The sequence below is a fragment of the Acinonyx jubatus genome, chromosome E2 (assembly GCF_027475565.1).
Source record: "Acinonyx jubatus isolate Ajub_Pintada_27869175 chromosome E2, VMU_Ajub_asm_v1.0, whole genome shotgun sequence".
NCBI classification, from domain to species: domain Eukaryota; kingdom Metazoa; phylum Chordata; class Mammalia; order Carnivora; family Felidae; genus Acinonyx; species Acinonyx jubatus.
The window spans coordinates 44,900,790-44,919,693 of NC_069396.1; the positions used below are offsets into that span (position 1 = coordinate 44,900,790).

The 18,904-nt window shown below is 35.4% G+C and overlaps 1 protein-coding gene across 4 annotated transcripts in view; it reads right to left on the bottom strand.

Annotated features, from left to right (window-relative positions):
- Window positions 1–18,904, bottom strand: part of ZNF570 (zinc finger protein 570) — a 37,616-nt gene that overhangs the window by 4,199 nt on the left and 14,513 nt on the right. For 3 of the 4 annotated variants that reach the window (XM_053210231.1, XM_053210232.1, XM_053210233.1), the window contains 3 exons: window positions 17,974–18,100; window positions 17,553–17,648; window positions 2,543–2,572 (listed from right to left, as the gene is read on the bottom strand). In XM_053210231.1, coding sequence (XP_053066206.1) covers window positions 2,543–2,572; window positions 17,553–17,648; window positions 17,974–18,100 — 253 coding nt within the window. The remainder of the gene's footprint in view (window positions 1–2,542; window positions 2,573–17,552; window positions 17,649–17,973; window positions 18,101–18,904) is intronic. The other variant, XM_027044750.2, reaches the window with a different exon arrangement.

Genomic DNA, 18,904 nt, shown 5'->3' on the forward strand with positions numbered 1-18,904 from the left:
ACTGAATTTAAGATAGAAGTCTGGACTAGAGATTTTAAACTAGAAATTGCCAGCATATACATGGCAGTTAAAGAGAATATATTACCAAGAGAATGAGTATAAAGAGAAGAGAAAGGAGCAAGTAATGAACCCCAGAGCACTCCAACATTAAGATATTTGGGAAAAGAGAACAAACCAAAAGAGATTAAGAAGGAACAAATGTAAACCAAAAAAATCATGGCTAAGAATATTAATATCACATGATATGAAATTAAATGTTGTAATGAAAATCAACTTGTTCTGGGGTGCCTGGGTGGTTCAGTCAGTTAAGTATCCAACTTCAGCTCAGGTCTTGATCTCACAGTCTGTGGGTTCAAGCCCCGCGTTGGGTTCTGTGCTGACAGCTCAGAGCTTGGAGCCTGCTTCAGATTCTGTGTCTTCTCTCTCTGCCCCTACTCCACTCATGCTCTGTCCCTTTCCATCTCTCAAAAATGAATACATGTTAAAAAAATTTTTTTTGAAAATCAACTTGTTCAATGATTTATACTGAAAAAGATTAAAATACAGAATCACAAAACACACACAGTACTGGAATATTAGTCAAGAAATGTCACAAAAGTAATAATAACAGCAGCTAATAATAATGACCATTAAAAAGAATTGTGAATATGTTGTGACTTGCAAAACACCAGAAATGAATCATACCATAAATAAAAGGCAAATAGAATGTAGAAGCTATGTAGAAGAAGGGAGATTACTATACTATTTATACTTATTTTTTTCAAATAAGATTGTTATCATTTTGCAACTTCTGAATCAATTTTAAAAAGCAATAGAGGAAGGCATAAAGAAAATAACATCAGGAGATAACTAACATTGACAACAACAATGAAGAGGGAAAATACCCTAAAAATAAACTTTGCGAGAAATGAGCAAAAAGCTTTACAATTCTAATGAGGGACCTGCCCCCCCCTTAAATTTGAATAAAGGGAGAAGATGCATACTTTGTTTTTCTATATGAAGAACCAAAATGTAAAGCCATTAATTCTAAAATTAACCTATTACTTTCATTCAATTACAGTCAGAGCCTCACAGTGAATTTTTTAAAAAACTGGGTAATAAAGAATTTGGCAGGCTTTTGTCCATAGTTCCAAGAGGTAACCCTCTAACCACTCTAAGTTACTGGAAGGAGTATAATTGTGAGGCCCTTGGACCATACCTGATAGTTTAATATTTTATTTACTTTTGAGAGAGAGAGAGAGCACGAATGGGGGGAGGCAGGGGGCAGAGAGAGAGGGAGACACAGAATTTGAAGCAGGCTCCGGCCCTGAGCTTCAGCACAGAGCCTAATGCAGGGCTTGAACTCATGAGTTGTGAGATCATGACCTGAGCTGAAGTCAGACACTTAACTGACTGAGCCACCCAGGTGCCCCCATACTTGATAGTTTATAGCTATAGTTTATGACTCATGGCATGCCCCTAGATAGTTTTTGCTAATGTGATGACTTAGGATGGAGGCTAGCCATGCCAGAAAGACCAACCATGTGATTAAAGGGTTGGTGCTTTGAGCTATCACGGTATCAGTCTGGGAAGGGAAGGAGGCTGGAGACTGAATCACATTGGGCATTGGGCAATGATCCACTCAATCATACCTACCTAGTTAAACCAAAACACAAACAAACAAATAACTCTGTAACACTGAAGCTCTCTTGAAAGCTTATTCTTTTGAATATTGAGATGTCTGGAAGGCCCTTTCATGTTTGCAACTCTGCCAGACCTTGCCATTGGTGGCTGTGCTTTTGGCTGGTTCTTTGTTATCTTCTGCTACAATAAAACTGTAATCATAATATGGTTCTTTCCTGACCTCTGGAGGTCACTGTTGTGAGTTATCAAACCTGAGGGTGACTGTAGGCACCCTCTTATCTGTAGCCAGCTAGTCAAATGAGAGTGGCCCTGAAAATCCCCAAACTTGCAGAAACTATCTGAAATAAGCACAGTCTTGTGGAGCACCATTCTCTCAGATTTTTCAGTTTGGCAAACTGACTTCAAGAATTTTTTTTTTAAATCCTAAAGTTTATCAAAATAGTAAACATGTATCCAGGATAAGACTATATGCTGTCCATAAAACATGCATTAATAAATTAAAAAAATTTTTAATGTTTTTATTTATTTTTGAGAGAGACAGAGAGCGTGATGGGGGAGGGGCAGAGAGAGACAGGGAGACACAGAATCTGAAGAAGGCTCCAGGCTCTGAGCTGTCAGCCCAGAGCCCAACATGGGGCTTGAAGCTGTGAATTGCGAGATCATGACCTGAGCCGAAATTGGATGCTCAACCAACTGAGCCACCCAGGTGCCCCCGTGCATTAATAAATTTTAAAAGACTGAAATCATACAAATTATCTTTCTCAATCATAATGAAATGAAACTAGAAATCAATAGCAAAATAATACTGGAAAAATCCACAAATATGTGGAAATTAAACAACACACACTTAAACAATCAGTGGGTCAAAGAAGAAATCACAAGGTATCTTGAAACCAATGAAAAGAAAAATATAACATACCAAAAAGTATGGGATACATCAAAAGCAGTGCTAAAAGAGAAATGTAAAGCTGTTAATGCTTACATTAAAAAAGAAAGATTGCAAATCAACAACCTAACTTTACATGTGAACAAACTAGACAAAGAGCAAACTAAACCCAAAGCTAGGAAAAAGAATATACTGAAGTAGAGATCAACAAAATACATAGAAAAATAATAAAATCAACAAAACCAAGAGTTAGTTCTTCAAAAAGATTGACCCAACTGACAAACTTTTAGTTGGACTGACTAGGGGAAAAACAAGACTCAAGTAACTAAAATCAGAAATGACAGGGGCCACATTACTACCAATTATAGAGAAATAAAAAGGATTATAAGAGAGTAGTATGGACAACTGCATGCCGATAAATTGGATAAAACAGACAAATTCTAAGAAACACACAACCTTCTAAGACTGAATCATAAAGAAAGAAAACCTGAACAGACCCATAACTAGTAGGTTGACTGAATCTGTAATCCAAAGCCTTCCAACAAATAAAGGCCTAAGACCAGATAGTGTCTGTGGTGAATTCTATCACAGGTTTAAGAATTCACATAATCCTCCTCAAACTCTTCCAAAGAAATGAAGAGGAGTGAAGACTTCCAAACTCATTCTATGTGGCCAGCATTACTCTGATACCAAAGTCAAAGTAAGATACCATAAGAAAACTAGAGACCAATATCCCTTACGAGCACTGATGTAAACCTCATCAACAAATACTAGCAAACTGAATTCAACAGCATATTATAAGGCTTATACACCATGACCAAGTTGAATTTGTTGCTGGAATGCAAGGATGGTTCAGCAAAAATTAATGTAACACACATTAACAAAATGAAGGAAAAAACTCAAATGATGCAGAAAAAGCATTTTATAAAATTCAACACCCTTTTATGATAAAAACACTGAACAAACTGGCAACAAAAGGAAACTACTTCAACATAATAGAAGCCATATATGAAAAGCCAACAGCTAACATCATATTCAATGGTGAAGGACTGAAAACTCTCCTCTAAGATCAGGAACAAGGCAAGAATGCCCACTTTGACCACTTTTAGTCAGTATAGTACTAGATGTTCTAGCCAGAGCAATTAGTCAAGAAAAATACATTTTAAAAATCCAAATTATAAAGGAAAAACTAAAATTTGTAGATGATATGCTCTTATATGTAGAAACACTAAAGACTCTACATCACCCCCACCACTTAGAATTAACAAATTCAGCATAGTAGCAAAATACAAAGTCAACACACCAAAATCAGTTGTATTTCTATGCACAATCAACAATCTGAAAAGGAAATTAAGAAAACAACTCTATTTACAATAGCATGAAAAAGAATAAAATAGGAATTAATGGGATGAAAAACTGGTACAATGAAAAAACTACAAAACATTGCTGAAAGAAATTAAAGAAGATGTAAATAAATGGAGATATCCTGAATTCATGGTTACAACATTAATATTACTAAGACAGCCATACTACCTAAAGCTACCTACAGATTCAGTGCAATCCATATCGAAATTCCAATTATGTTTTTTTCAAGAAATAAGAAAACTTCATATGGAACCTCAATGGACCCTGAATAGTCAAAACAATCTTGAAAAGGAAGAAGAAAGTTGGAGATCTCACACTTCCTGATTTCAGAACTTTCTTCAAAGTTCTACAGTAATCAAAACAGTGTGGTACTGGTATAAAGAGACATACAGACTAATGGAATAGAAAACAGAAAGCCCAAATATAAACCCTCACATGTATAGTCAAATGACTTTTGATAAGGGTGCCAACAAATAGGAAAAACCCACAGCTAATCTTACTCTCATTGAGGAAGAACTGAGCACTCTTCCACTACGGTCAGGAACAAGACAGGAATGTCCACTCTTACCACAGATATTTAACATAGAACTGGAAGTACAAGCCACAGCAATCAGAAACCACAAGAAGTAAAAGGCATCCAAATTGGCAAGGATCTACTATTTGTAGATGACATGATACTCTATACAGAAAATCCAAAAGACTCCACCAAAAAACTGCTAGAATTGATACATGAATTCAGTAAAGTTTCAGGATACAAAATCAATGTACAAAAATCTGTTGCATTTGTATAAACCAATAATGAAGCAGCAGAAACAGAAATCAAGGAATCAATCCCATTTACAACTGCACCCAAAACAATAAGATACCTAGGAATAAATCTAACCAAAGAGATAAAAAGACCTATACTCTGAAAACTATAAAACACCAATGAAAGAAATTGAAGATGACACAAAGAAATGGAAAAACATTCCATACTTAAGAATTGGAAAGCAAATATTGTTAACCTGTCTATACTACCCAAAGCAATCTACACATTTAATGCAATCCCTAGCAAAATATCAATAGCATTTTTCACAGAGCTAGAAAAAACAATCCTAAAATTTGTATGGAACCACAAAAGACCCCGAATAGCCAAAGCAATCTTGAAAAAGAAATGCAAAGCTGGAGGCATCACAATTCCAGACTTCATATTATATTACAAAGCTGTAGTGATCAAGACAATATGGTACTGCCACAAAAACAGACACATAGATCAATGGAACAGAAAAGAAAACCCAGGAATGAACCCAAAACTATATGGCCAAATAATCTTTGACAAAGCAGTAAAGAACATCCAACAGAATAAAGTCTCTTCAACAAATGGTATTGGGAAAACTGGACAGCAACACGCAAGAGAATGAAACTGGACCACTTTCTTACACCATACACAAAAGTAAATTCAAAATGGATTAAAGACCTCAATGTGAGGCAGGAAACCATTAAAATCCTAGAGGAGAACACAAGCAGTAACCTCTTTGACATTGGTCGTAGCAACTTCTCACTAGATAGGTCTCCTGAGGCTAGGGAAACAAAAGCAAAAATAAACTATTGAGACTTCATAAAAATAAGAAGCTTCTGCACAGTGAAGGAAACAATCAATAAAACTAAAAGGCAACCTACAAAATGGGAGAAGGTTTGCAAATGACATATCTGATAAAGGGTTGGTATCCAAAATCTGTAAAGAACTTATACAACTCAACAGCCAAAAAACAATCCAGTTAAGAAATGGGTAGAAAACATGAATAGACATTTTTCCAAAGAAGACATACAGATGATAAGGGTGCCAAAACCATTCAATGGGGAAAGGACAGGCTTTTAACAAATGCGGTGAAAATTGGATATCCACATGCAAAACAATAAAGCTGGGCTCTTGCTTTACATCATATACAAAAGTTAACCCCAAGTGGATCAAAGACCTAAATGTAAGACCTAAAACTGAATTATTTTTAGTTGTTAACATAGAGAAAAAAAATCCTCATAACATTGACTTTAGCAATGATTTATTGGTTATAATACTATAAAACATAGACAACAAAAGAGGAAGTAAAAAAACTGAATTTCATGAAAATTAAAAACTTCTATGCATTAAAGATTAAAATCATCAAAATAAAAAAGCAACCCACAAAATGGGGTAAAACATCTGCAGATCATGCATCTGAAAATGCATATATATCCAGAATATATAAAGAACTCCTACAACTCAGTAAGAACACAATTTAAAAATAGACAAAGGTCTTGAATACACATTTTTCCAAAGAAGAGATACAAATGTCCAACAAGCATGAAAAGATGTTCAACATCACTAATCATTAGGGAAATGCAAATCAAAACTCCAAAATTTTGGAGTCATACTCATTAGGATGGCTACTGTTAAAAAAAAGAAAGAAAAGGGTGGCTGGGTGGCTCAGTTGGTTGAGCATCCAACTCTTGATTTCAGCTCAGGTCATGATCCCAGGGTTGTGGGACTGAGCCCCATGTTGGGCTCTGAACTGAGTGTGGAGCCTGCTCAAGAGTCTCTCTCTCCCTCTGCCCTTCTCCCCTGCTCGCGCGCTCTCTAAAATAAAAAAGGGAAAAAAAAGATTAAAAACAAACAAGAAAAGAACAGGTGTTGGTGAAAATGTGGGGAAACTGGAACCCTTGGCACTGTTGGTGAGAACGTAAAATGGGAGAGCCTCTGTGGAAAACAGTATAACAGTTCCTCAAAAATTAAAAATAAAATTACCATAAGATCCAGCAATTCCACTTCTAAGTATATACCCAAAAGAATTGAAAGCAAGGTTTCAAACAGGTATTTTTACCCATATGTTCATAGGAGCATTATTTACAATAGCCAAAAGATGGAAGCAACCAAAACATATGTCATTAAATGGATAAACAAAATGTGATATATACATACAATAGAATATTATTTCACTTTTAAAAAGGAAGAAATTGTGGGGCACCTGGGTGGCTCAGTTAGTTAAGCATCAGACTCTTGATTTTGGGCTCAGGTCATGATCTTATGGTTCATGAGTTCAAGTCCCGTGTTGGGCTCTGTGCTGACAGCATGGAGCCTGCTTGGGATTCTCTCTCCTTCTCTTCCCCTCCCTGGCTTGCTCGCTCTCTCTCTTTCTCTCTCAAAATAAATAAGCAAACATTAAAGAAAAAGGAAATTGTGACACACGCTACAAGATGAATGAACTTTGATTACCCCTTGTGAAATAAGCCAGTCAAAAGAAGACAAACGCTGTATGATTCTACTTATATAAGGTACTTACAGCAGTGCAAGTCACAGAGAGAAGGTGGAATGATGGTTATTGAGACTGGGGAAAGGGAGAATGGAGAATTACTGTTTAATGTGTATAGTTTCAGTCTTACAAGATAAAGAGAGTTCTATGGCAAGATGCTGGTGACGGTAGCACAACACTATGAAAGTACTTAATGATAGTGAATAGACAGTACTTTAAAAACAGTTAAGAGTAAATTTTGTTATATGTGTCTTACCATAATTAAAATAATTTTGGAGACAAAAGAATAAAATCCTGAATAAGGAAGAGACCTTATAGATAAGTAAAAAGAACTATGATCCATTAAAAGCAGACAAATGATGTGAAGAGACAATTTTAAAAATAACTGGGTACTAAAGGCATGTAACAAAATCCATCTCATGTGTTCAAAGAAAATTAAGAAAACACATTATGATATTATATTTAATCTACCACATTACCAAAAGGTGTAGATGCATCCTTTCTCATTCAGAGGGAGTGTATATGGGTATAAAATTAGAGCAACATGGTAGTGAGTAACTAGATCCTTTAACAGTACACAGGATCCCTGTCCAGCAATATAGCAGGCTAGTTAAAATGACAAACCAGACATATTAAAACAAGCAAACTTAAGATGTTGTGTAAAAGAGAGGTCAAAAAGACTTCAAAAGTTACTTTTGAGTCAGTAAGGGGCAACTGTTTAACCTGGATCAGTTTAGAGCATCAGTTTAACCTGGATGAGAAAGAAGGTCATAGGCACATCTAACTGGAGTTTTAGGAAAAGAAAATACAGTGAATAGGGGAGTAATAATATGTGAAGAAATAACCATTGATCATTACCCAGAAACTGTTAAGACCAGAATGGTCAGATACAAGAATCATAATAAATCTTAAGTAGAGCAATTAAAATGAAATATGGGGCACCTGGGTGGCTCAGTTGGTTGAGCCTCCAACCTCACCCCAGGTCATGATCTCATGGTTCACAAGTTCAAGCCCCACGTCAGGCTCTGTGCTAACAGCTCAGAGCCTGGTGCCTGCTTTGGATTCTATGTCTCCCTTTCTCTCTGCCCCTCCTCTGCTGACACTCTGTCTCTCTCTGTCTCAAAAATAAGTAAAAACATTAAAAAAAATTTTTTTAAATGAAATCTACATTTAGGGGTGCCTGGGTAGCTCATTCAGTTAAGCATCTGACTTTTGCTCAGGTCATGATCTCACGGTTTATGAGTTGGAGCCCCACACAGGGCTTTGCACTGACAGTGCAAAGCCAGCTTGGGATTCTTTCTCTCTCCCTCTCTCTCTTCCCCTGCCCCCACTCTCTCTTTCTCTCAAAACAAATAAATAAACTTAAAAAAATTACATTTAGATACACCACAGTGAAAATATACAGTAACATGAACAAAGAGAAGGAAGTTTTTAAAAGAAGCAAGGAAGAAAATATTAACGAGAACTGACTTCTCAATAGTAACAATAGAAGCCAGAAAAGTATAGAGTGTTATCTTTAAGGTGCTGAGAAAAATAACTGTCAATTTATGAATGCATATATAAAAAGATTCTTACATGCATGATATCAAAATAAATATACAAAACAAATGAATAAATAACAAAATAGTTTATATAGTATATTTATTGATAAAGGATTTGACACAGGTAAAAGTTCTGGTATATAGAGAAGAATGGTGAATGAAGAAAATGAAATGTAGGTAAATCTAAACAACACTAAAACTAATGGTCTACTTTTGTAACTTCATAAAACAAAATAACCATTTATGAGATTAAAAGAAATAAGAACTGAAATGAGAGTAAGTGAAGTTAAAACATTCTAAGGTTCTTATGTTTTTATGGGAGGAAAAAATTAAGGTAAAGAATGATTTTAGACTTTGTTAAGATGATTATAGAGTTAAAATTTTTTAAAGATTTTATTTTTAAGTAATTGCTAACCCAATGTGGGGCTCTAACTTACAACTCCAAGATCAAGATTGAAGGCTCTGCTCACTGAACTAGCCAGGTGTCCCATAAATGTTAAATTTTCTAAGCTAATCAATACAAGAAAAAAAATAGACTGTATAACTTTCAAATTAGCAGATGGAGAAAAAGTCAAGAAACAAGAAAAAAATGGAAAAAGAATTTATAAAAGAAAATAAGATGGTAGAAATAAGTCCAATTCTATTAGTAATACCAAAACATGTAATTGACTGCCATCATTTAGTTAAAACACAGATTATCATAGAATAAAAAACTGTTTAGCTATATATACTGTTTACAAGAGAAACACAGAAAATAAGAGAATAAAGGGATAGAAAAACTACATCAAGTATTAACAAAAGAAGACTAATATAGCTACACTAATATCAAGCAAAATAATTAAGAGAAAAATCATCCTAGATTTAAAAAGGGTAACAATAATATATGGAAGAATTTACCAGAAAGATAGAACAATCCAAAAACATATGACCTAATAAAATATTTTCAAAACAGAAATAACCAATTGTCAGAATTCTTAAAAAAGTATATATTCATCATCAGAATTTTTTAAATAATTTTTTAATGTTTATTTATTTATTTTGAGAGAGAGAGAGAGAGAGAGTGCGTACGTGCATGGTGAAGAACCAGAGAGAAGGGGAGAGAGACAGAATCCAAAGCAGGCTCCACAGGGTCACTGCACAGAGCCTGAGACATGGGGCTTGAACCCATGAAACCATGAAATCATGACCTCAGTCAGAAATCAAGAGTTGGACGCTCAACCAGCTGAGCCATCCAGGTGCCCCTCAGAGATTTTTTTTAAATCAATAAAGACACAGAAGATTTGATCAGCAAAATTAATGAGCTTAATCCAATGAACATATATCAAATGCTGTACACTCCACAACCAGAAACAGATAATATTTTTTAGGACACAACAACCACTTAACCACTAAGACATAAAATAAGTTTTCAAAGAATTTGAATTAAATAGACCATGTTCTCTAACCACAATGCAATTAAAAAATTTTTAATTTGGAACTTAAAAATTCCACTTAATTCATGGGTCCAGAAGAAATCAATGGAAATTAGAAAATGATTAGATATACATGACAACAAAAAGATGACATATCAAAACATGTGGAATATATCCCTAATATAGTCTTAAGTGCTTATAATAGAAAAAAGAAAGCCTCAAAAATAATGAATTATCTAACTTTAAAACTTAAGAAAAGAAGGGCACCTGGGTGGCTTAATTCATTAAGCATCCAACTTAAGCTCAGGTCATGATCTAGTAGTTTGTGAGTTCAAGCCCCGCATCTAGCTCTATGCTGACAGCTCAGAGCCTGGAGCCTGCTTCAGATTCTGTGTGTCTTTCTCTCTCTGCCCCTCCCCCACTTGTGCTCTGTCTCTCAAAAATAAATAATAAACACTAAAAAAATTTTTGAAAAAACCCAAAACTTAAAAAAAGAGAACAGCATAAATAAATGCAGGAGGAATTAAATAATAAAGAGGAGGAATAAATGAAATTTTTAAAAAGATAAATTAGAGAGCGTCAGTGAAGAGAAAAATGACTGAAAATACTAAAAAAAATGATAAATCCATGGAAAAATTTGTTTCTCCCTTTTTGGGAGGAAAAAGAGGTCATAGTTACATATACTACCAACTTTAGATAAGAGAAGATAATGGGCAACTTTAATAAATTTGAAAATTTACATAGGACATAAAAATTCTCAGGAAAAAATGCTATAGCTTCATTACTATAGGAGAAACAGAATCTTAGAACAAACTGAATTAGTTCTTTTCACAAGAAATTCTTTTTACAAGAAAATCACAGGACAAGATGAACAAAGTTCTACCAAACATTCAAAAAACAAAGAATTTTGATTTTACGCAAATTATTCTAAGGAAGAAAAAGAGGAATACTCACCAATAGATTTTATGAGACTAGTATCTTGATTCTAAAATCTGACAAGAAGAGTTCATGAAGGAAAAACTGAAGGTCAACTTCACTGATTAACATAGATGCAAAAAATACTAAATATATTGGCAAAGAGCAAGTAGCCATGAATGAAAAAGCTGTAAAAATGGATTGGTATCAGGACTACAAAGTTGGTTCAACATTAAAAATGTAATATGTAATTCACCACATTAACAGATAAAAAACTAAAAACCATCTAATCATCTATGGATAAAGAAAAACATTTATTGAAACTCAAAAGCTTTCCACAATGAAACTCTAGCAAACAGGAACAAAAAGGTATCTACCAAAAACCTTTAAACATCAGAATTATTAATAACAAAATATGAAAGCACTCTCATTAAGACCAAAGGGGAAAAGAATGCCTGCTATCATCACACAACAAAAAGAAATAAAAGGCATCCAAATAGGCAAGGAAGAAGTCAAATTTTCACTATTTGTAGATGACATGATATTCTATATAGAAAATCCAAAAGACTCCACCAAAAAATTGCTAGAACTGATACATGAATTCAGTAAAGTTGCAGAATACAAAATCAATGTACAAAAATCTGTTGCATTTCATACACCAATTATGAAGCAGCAGAAAGAGAAATTAAGAAAACAATCCAATTACAACTGTACCAAAACCAGTAAGATACATTGGAATAAACCTAGGCAAAGAGGTAAAATCCGTAGCAAAATACCAACAACATTTTTCACAGAAGAAGAGCAGATAATCCTAAAATTTGTATATGGAACCAGAAAAGACCCCAAATAGCAAAAGCAACTTTGAAAAAGCAAAGCAGAGCTGAAGGCATCATAATTCCAGACTTAAGTTACATTACAAAGCTGTAATAATAAAAACAGTATATGGTGCCAGGGGTGCCTGGCTGGCTCAGTTGGTGGAGCCAACTGACTCTTGATCTTGGGGTTGTGAGTTTGAGCTCCACATGTGGTGTAGAGATTACTTAAAAATAAAATCTTTAAAAAAAAAACAGTATGGTACTGGCACAAAAATAGACATATAGATCAACAGAATAGAATAGAAAACCCAGAAATAAACCAATAATTATATGGTTATCTAATCTTCAACACAATAGGAAAGCATATCCAATGGAAAAGATAGTCACCTCAAAAAATGGTGTTGGGAAAACTGGACAGCAACATGCAAAAGAATGAAACTGGACCACTTTATTACACCATACACAAAAATATTTGCAAATAACATATCTGATAAAGGGTTACTATCTAAAATTATATATAAAGGACTTATACAACTCAATAGCCAACCCCCAAATAATCCATTTAAAAAATGGGCAGAAGACATAAACAGACATTTCTCCAAAGAACATATACAGGTGGCCAAGAGACACATAAAAAGATGCTCATCATCACTCATGATCAGGGAAATGCAATGGAAACTACAATGAGATATCACTTCTTACACCTGTCAGGATGGCTAAAATCAACAGTACAAGAAACAACAGGTGTTGGCAAAGATGTGGAGAAAAAGGATACCTCATGCACTGTTGGGAATGCACACTGTTGCAGCTACTGTGGAAAACAGTATGGAGCTTCCTCAAAAAGTTAAATATAGAACTACTTTATGGTCCAGCAATTGCATTACTGGGTGTTTACCAAGAATACAAAAACACTAATTCAAAAGGATACATGCACCCCTATGTTTACAGCAGCATTATTCACAATAACCAAATTATGGAAGCAGCCCAAATGTTCATTGATTGATGAAATGGATAAAGACAATGTGGTATATATATACAATGGAATATTATTCAGTCATAAAAAAGAATGAAATCTTACCATTTGCAATGACATGGATAGAGTTAGATAGTCTTATGCTAAGTGGAATAAGTCAGACAAAGACAAATACCATATAATTCATTCATGTGGAATTTAAGAAACCAAGCAAAGAGGAAAAAAGAGAGAAAAAGAGACAAACCAAGAAATAGACTTAAATACAGAGAACTGATGGTTACTGGGGGTAAGGGGGGGTTGGAGGATGGGTTAAATAGGTGATGGGGATTAAACAGTGCACTTGTGATGAGCACCGGGTGATGTATGAAATTTTTGAATCATTATACTGTACACCTGAAACTAATACAACATGATATGTTAACTAACTAGAATTAAAATAAAACCTTTAAAAAAAGAATGCCTGCTATCACTACTTTAGTTCATACTGTACTGGAGATCTAAGATAGGGCAATAGGAAAAAGAAATTAAAGGTATAAGAATTTAAAATGATTCACAGATAGCCTGCCCATAGAAAAAAATCCAAAGAAATCTAAAAACTGTTAGCATTAATGAGAAAGCTTGGCAGCATTGCTGGATATAAGGTCAATGTATAAAAGTTAAGTTCATTTTAAAACATGAGCAACAATAAAAATATATATATAATATTTTAACATAGTAACAAAACTAAGATGCCTAGGAATTATTCTAACGGAAGATATGCATGGCCTTTATGAAGAAAATTATAAAACATACCAAAGGAAAATTTAAAACCTAAATAAATGGAGAGATAAACTACAGAATAAAAAATTTACAAATAGAAAAATTTACAAAACTGATATAGAGTATAAGTAAAATTTCAATCAAAAGCCAATCACTTTTTTTGTTGTTTTCTGGTGGAAATTGACAAGTTGGCTCTAAACTATTCAGATGGCCAATGGGCAAAGAAGAAATTCTGAAGAACATAAAACAAGGTGTAGGGGACTTGCCTTAACAGATAGCCTGTTCTTTTTTTTTTTTTAATGTTTATTTATTTATTTTGAGAGAGAGGGAGAGTGTACATGAGTAGGGGAGGGACAGAGAGAGAGAGAGAGAGAGAGAGAGAGAGAGAGAGAGAGAGAGAGAGAATCCCAAGCAGACTCCATGCTCAGCATAGAGCCAGACATGGGGCTCCATCCCATGAATTGTAAGATCACCACTTGAGCTGAAATCAAGAGTCAGACGCTTAGCTGACTGAGCCATGCAGGTGCTCCAGATATCCCATCTTATAATAAAGTATTTTAATTAAGAAAGTGTGGTACTGGCATAAAGAAACAGAGATCAATGAAATGGAATAGAGCTCAAAATCAGACCCATAAATATACTATAATCCGATACATTAAGATGCTTAGTCAGTTAAGCATTTGATTCTTGATTTTGACTCAAGTCATGTAACATTCTGAACAATGATCAAAGAGAGCTCATTTCTTCAATAACTCTAGGACATTTGGTTTTCCACTAAGGCACAGAAATTAAATTCTTACTTCAATCTCAAAAATCAATTTCAATTGATTCAAGCCCTAAATATGAAAGGAAAATCTTTAGAAGACAATTTGAGAATATCTATATGATTTTAGAATACAAAGTTTACTTAAAACAAAATACCAAAATCAAAAATATAAACTACAAGCATATATATAAAAGACAACCTTCCCCAAAATGAGCAAAAGACTTGAGCAGGCACCTCACAAAAGTGGAAATCCAAATCCAAAAGATGCCCAATTTATTTTGTAATCAAAGAAATTCAGATGGCAAGTATAGCAGATAATATTTCACACGCATCAAATTGGCAAAAAAATTTTTAATTGGTCAGTTTTGAGTATAGAGCAGTGAGTACTCTCACACACAACTATGAGAAATGTAAATTAATACAAGCACTTTGGAAAGTAAATAGCATTATTTAGTAAATTCCTGGCTATGTTCTCTATACAAACTCCAGCATTTGTACACCAATAGTCACGTATAAGGTTCACAGCAGTTAACATTTATAATAGCACAAAATGAAAACAACTCAAATGACCTTCAATGGATAAATTATGGTTTACATGGTGGAATACATTACATTTGAGCAGACAAAAATTCAGGAAACCGTAGCTACTAAAATTAACACAGATAAATCTCAGGAATATAATTTTGAGTTTAAAAAAAGTCAGAATTACATGCATAATGTATTTCCACATGTAAAAAGTTGAAAACACAAAAATATAATATTTTGTTTAGGAGTATATGGTATACTAAAGAAAAGGCAAGAATGGGGCGCCTGGGTGGCTTAGTCAGTTAAGTGTCCAATTCTTGATTTCGACTCAAGTCATGATCTCACAGTTGTGAAATCAAGCCCTGAATAGTGCTCAAGCTGGGCATGGAGCCTGCTTAAAATTCTCTCTCTCGCTCTCCCTCTGCCCCTCTCCCATGCTCTGTCTCAATCTCTCTCTCTCTTTCAAAAAAAAAAAAAGAAGAAAAGAAAAAGAAAGAAAATGCAAGAAAAGATAACAAAATTGTAGAAAAATGGTTTCTCCAGTGAGGGTTGGGGATGGATCATAGGTGGAGAATAGTATACCATTAGGCAGGGGCCCTCATGAGTCTATAATAACATTGACAATTTTCTATTTCTTTTTTTTTTTTAAGATTTTATTTTTTTTTTACTGAGCCAGTCAGGTGCCCCAACAATTTTCTATTTCTTAAGCTAAGAAGTATGTACCTGGGTTTTTGTTCTATTAATATTTAAGCTATATACATATATTAATATACATTCCTGTGTGTGATTTATTTAATAATAATTAATAAATAAAATTTAACCATATATTCCTTGAAACTACAGTTCCACATCAAATATTTTTCTTAAAAAACTGAACAAGGACATAAAAGATTGGAGAGAGGTAGCGGGGGCGGGGTGGTGAGTTGGGGAGTGGTAGTGACAAGAGATGTTTACAATGTCCCTAATTTTCTTTTGAACTTTAGTCCTCCATTTTACCTTAATGCTTCCTATGTCTATCTAAAAATCCTTCCTTTTTTTTTTAGTTTTTATTTATTTAATTTAAGAGAGACGGAGACAGTGTGAGCAGGGGAGGGACAGAGAGAGAGAGAGGGAGAGAATCCTAAGCAGGTTCCTCACTGCTAGCACAGAGCCTGATGTGGGGCTCAAACCCACAAAACCAAGAGATCATGACCCCAGCCAAAACCAATAGTTGGAAGCTTAACAGACTGAGCCACCCAGGTGCCCCTAAAAATCCTTCCTATGCCACAACCCTAAACTCTTTAGTCTCTTCTCTCTGAAATGGTTTCTAGCTTCTGACCTGTGTTTTTGTTGTTGTTGTTTTTAATTTGTTTTTATTTCTATTTCTATTTTTTATTTTTTGAGAGTCAGAGACAGAGCACAAGTGGGGTTGGGGCAGAGAGAGAGAGACAGAATCCGAAGCAGGCTCCAGGTTCTGAGCTGTCAGCACAGAGCCCAAGGTGGGGCTTGAACTCCCTGGCTGTGAGATTATGACCTGAGCCAAAGATGGATGCTTAACCAAATGAGCCACCCAGGTGTTCCTGACCTGTGTTTTTGTTAGAGACCATCATCTTCTCAGTTACCCAGGTTCCTTGGCCTCTCACCTTTTTGTCTGATCGTCCTTATACCAGCTTTCTTTTCAAATATGCTATTTATAGTTAATACTGTATCTCTGCTACTAGTCTATCAATTGTTTGATTACTTATACAAATATGTAGCGCTCTAACATCTTGCATGTACTTTGTTTAAAAATTCAGTAAATGTTGGAGCACCTGGATGACTCGGTCGGTTAAGCATCTGACTTCAGCTCAGGTCATGATCTCACGGTCTGTGAGTTCCAGCCCTGTGTCAGGCTCTGTGCTGATAGTTCACAGCCTGGAGGCTGCTTCAGATTCTGTGTTTCCATCTCTCTCTGCCCCTCCCCCCCCTCAAAATAAACAGTAAAAAAAATTTTTAATTCAATAAATGTTGATAAACAATGAATGAACTGCCACTGAGAGAAAAATGAGGCATTTGGAGATTCACTACTACTACAGCAATAGCAAGTAACAGCCTTTGAGTTCACAGTATGAGACAGGAACTCTTCAAGTACTTTAAAAGAATTATCCTATTTTATAGAAAGGTTAAGTAACTTGCCCAAAATTTTACTGCCTGTAAGTGTCAAGATCTGAACATGGCACTTGAGTTACAGGTGTCTGTAAAGTTCAAAAGCTTATCAGGTTAGGAAAAGATTTTTTGAAGACTGGAAGAGTTCTTAGAAAGGAGAGAGCAAAGTATTAGAGAGATAGTTAAGAATAACAAATTCGGGGGGTGCCTGGCTCAGTTGGTTAAACATCAACTCTTGATTTTGGCTCAGGCCATGATCTCACAGTTTGTGAGATCAAGCCCTGTGTCAGGCTCTGCGCTGACAGGGTGGAGCCAGTTGGGATTCTCTCTCCCTCTCTCTGCCCACTGCGCACCCCCCCCACCCCGGGTCTTGTTCTCTCTGTCCCTCTCAAAATAAATAAACATTAAAAGGAAGAAAAACAAATTTGTGAGAATGCTCTAAAAGGTCCCAGTGTCTAGTAAAACCTAGAACATCTAAGAACACGCCACCAAAGAAGAGTGAAGGGGTGACACCTCTATGTCCAGCAGAGCTGTCATCTGCAGAGGTTTTTGCCTGCCTATTTCTATTTCCTCTTCACTCACCTGAGCACAAGCCTTTGGCCAGCTCTCTCGTCACCATCCAGGGCTCTTTCCCTTGTTCCAATAATAATATCACACTTGGCTTAGAAAAGCAAAGTCCTGCATATATGAAAAGAAACAATTTGGTCATGCTGTGATATCCCAGAACTCATAACCAATCCTTTGATTAACGGGGAAGAGGGAGCTTACAGTAAGTTGGAGACAAATGTGTAAAGACATGTGTTCAAAGTACAGGAAAGCTAAAGCTTCCAACACAGATTAATAATAGACCCATCCACTGGCAACTCCACAAATATTAAACCATTACTTTGGCACAGCAACAGATATTCTGCCAAGCACTGAGGATGCTATCCAAAGATTCATAATGGTGGTAGCAAAGAGGGCCTTATGAGTAGAAACTCAATTTTGGAAGAAATATTCTTACCTAGGGACACCAAGATCCTATAATTCTCCAACATCACATTACTGTACAGATGCCTTTGAGAAGAATTTAGACAATCCCACTCTTCTCTGGAGAAGTCTACAGCCACATCTCTGAAGGTCACCAACTCCTGAAATGAAATCAAAAAATGAAGTGAAATAAGTTCATCTGTTAACATACTCACTTTATTTGTTCTGCTCCAAGCATACTGGGCTCTCCTTTATATTACATCCTCAACTATATGTCAAGCATGTTCCCCCTCAGGCCTTTTGTACTTCTCAGATCGTTCTGTATAAAAATAGCAAACTCTTACCCCTGTTCCCCATTTCCTAGCCCTCCTTTATTGTTCTCCATGGCACTTAATTATTTTGTTATTGTCTGCCCCAACCTCCACTGACATGTGAAGTCCATAAGGGTAGAGTACATTTTTGCTTTGCTCACTGCTATATCCCTAGTTATAGAAGAGTATTTGGCACACATGAGGCATTCAAATATTTGCTGGATAAATTGAATTAATGAAAGAATGGTTTGAAAAGTTGAAGAAACTATGAAAGGATCAAAAATGAGACCAGAAAGTGCTTGCTATATCTCTGAAAATTGTGCTAGACCAAGCAGAGAAAATCACCAGTTCCATTAAAATTCAAATACTTTGGGGTGCCTGGGTGGCTCAGTCAGTTAGGTGTCTGACTTCGGCTCAGGTCATGATCTCACGGTTCATGAGTTTGAGCCCTGCATTGGGTTCTGTGCTGACAGCTCAGAGCCTGGAGCTTGCTTCGGATTCTGTGTCTCCCTCTCTCTCTGCCCCTCCCCTGCTCACACTCTGTCCCTCTCTCAAAAATACATAAACATTAAAAAAAAAATTTTTTTTTATCAAAGGAAACAATCAGCAAAACTAAAAGGCAACCAATAGAATGGGAGAAGATATTTGCAAACG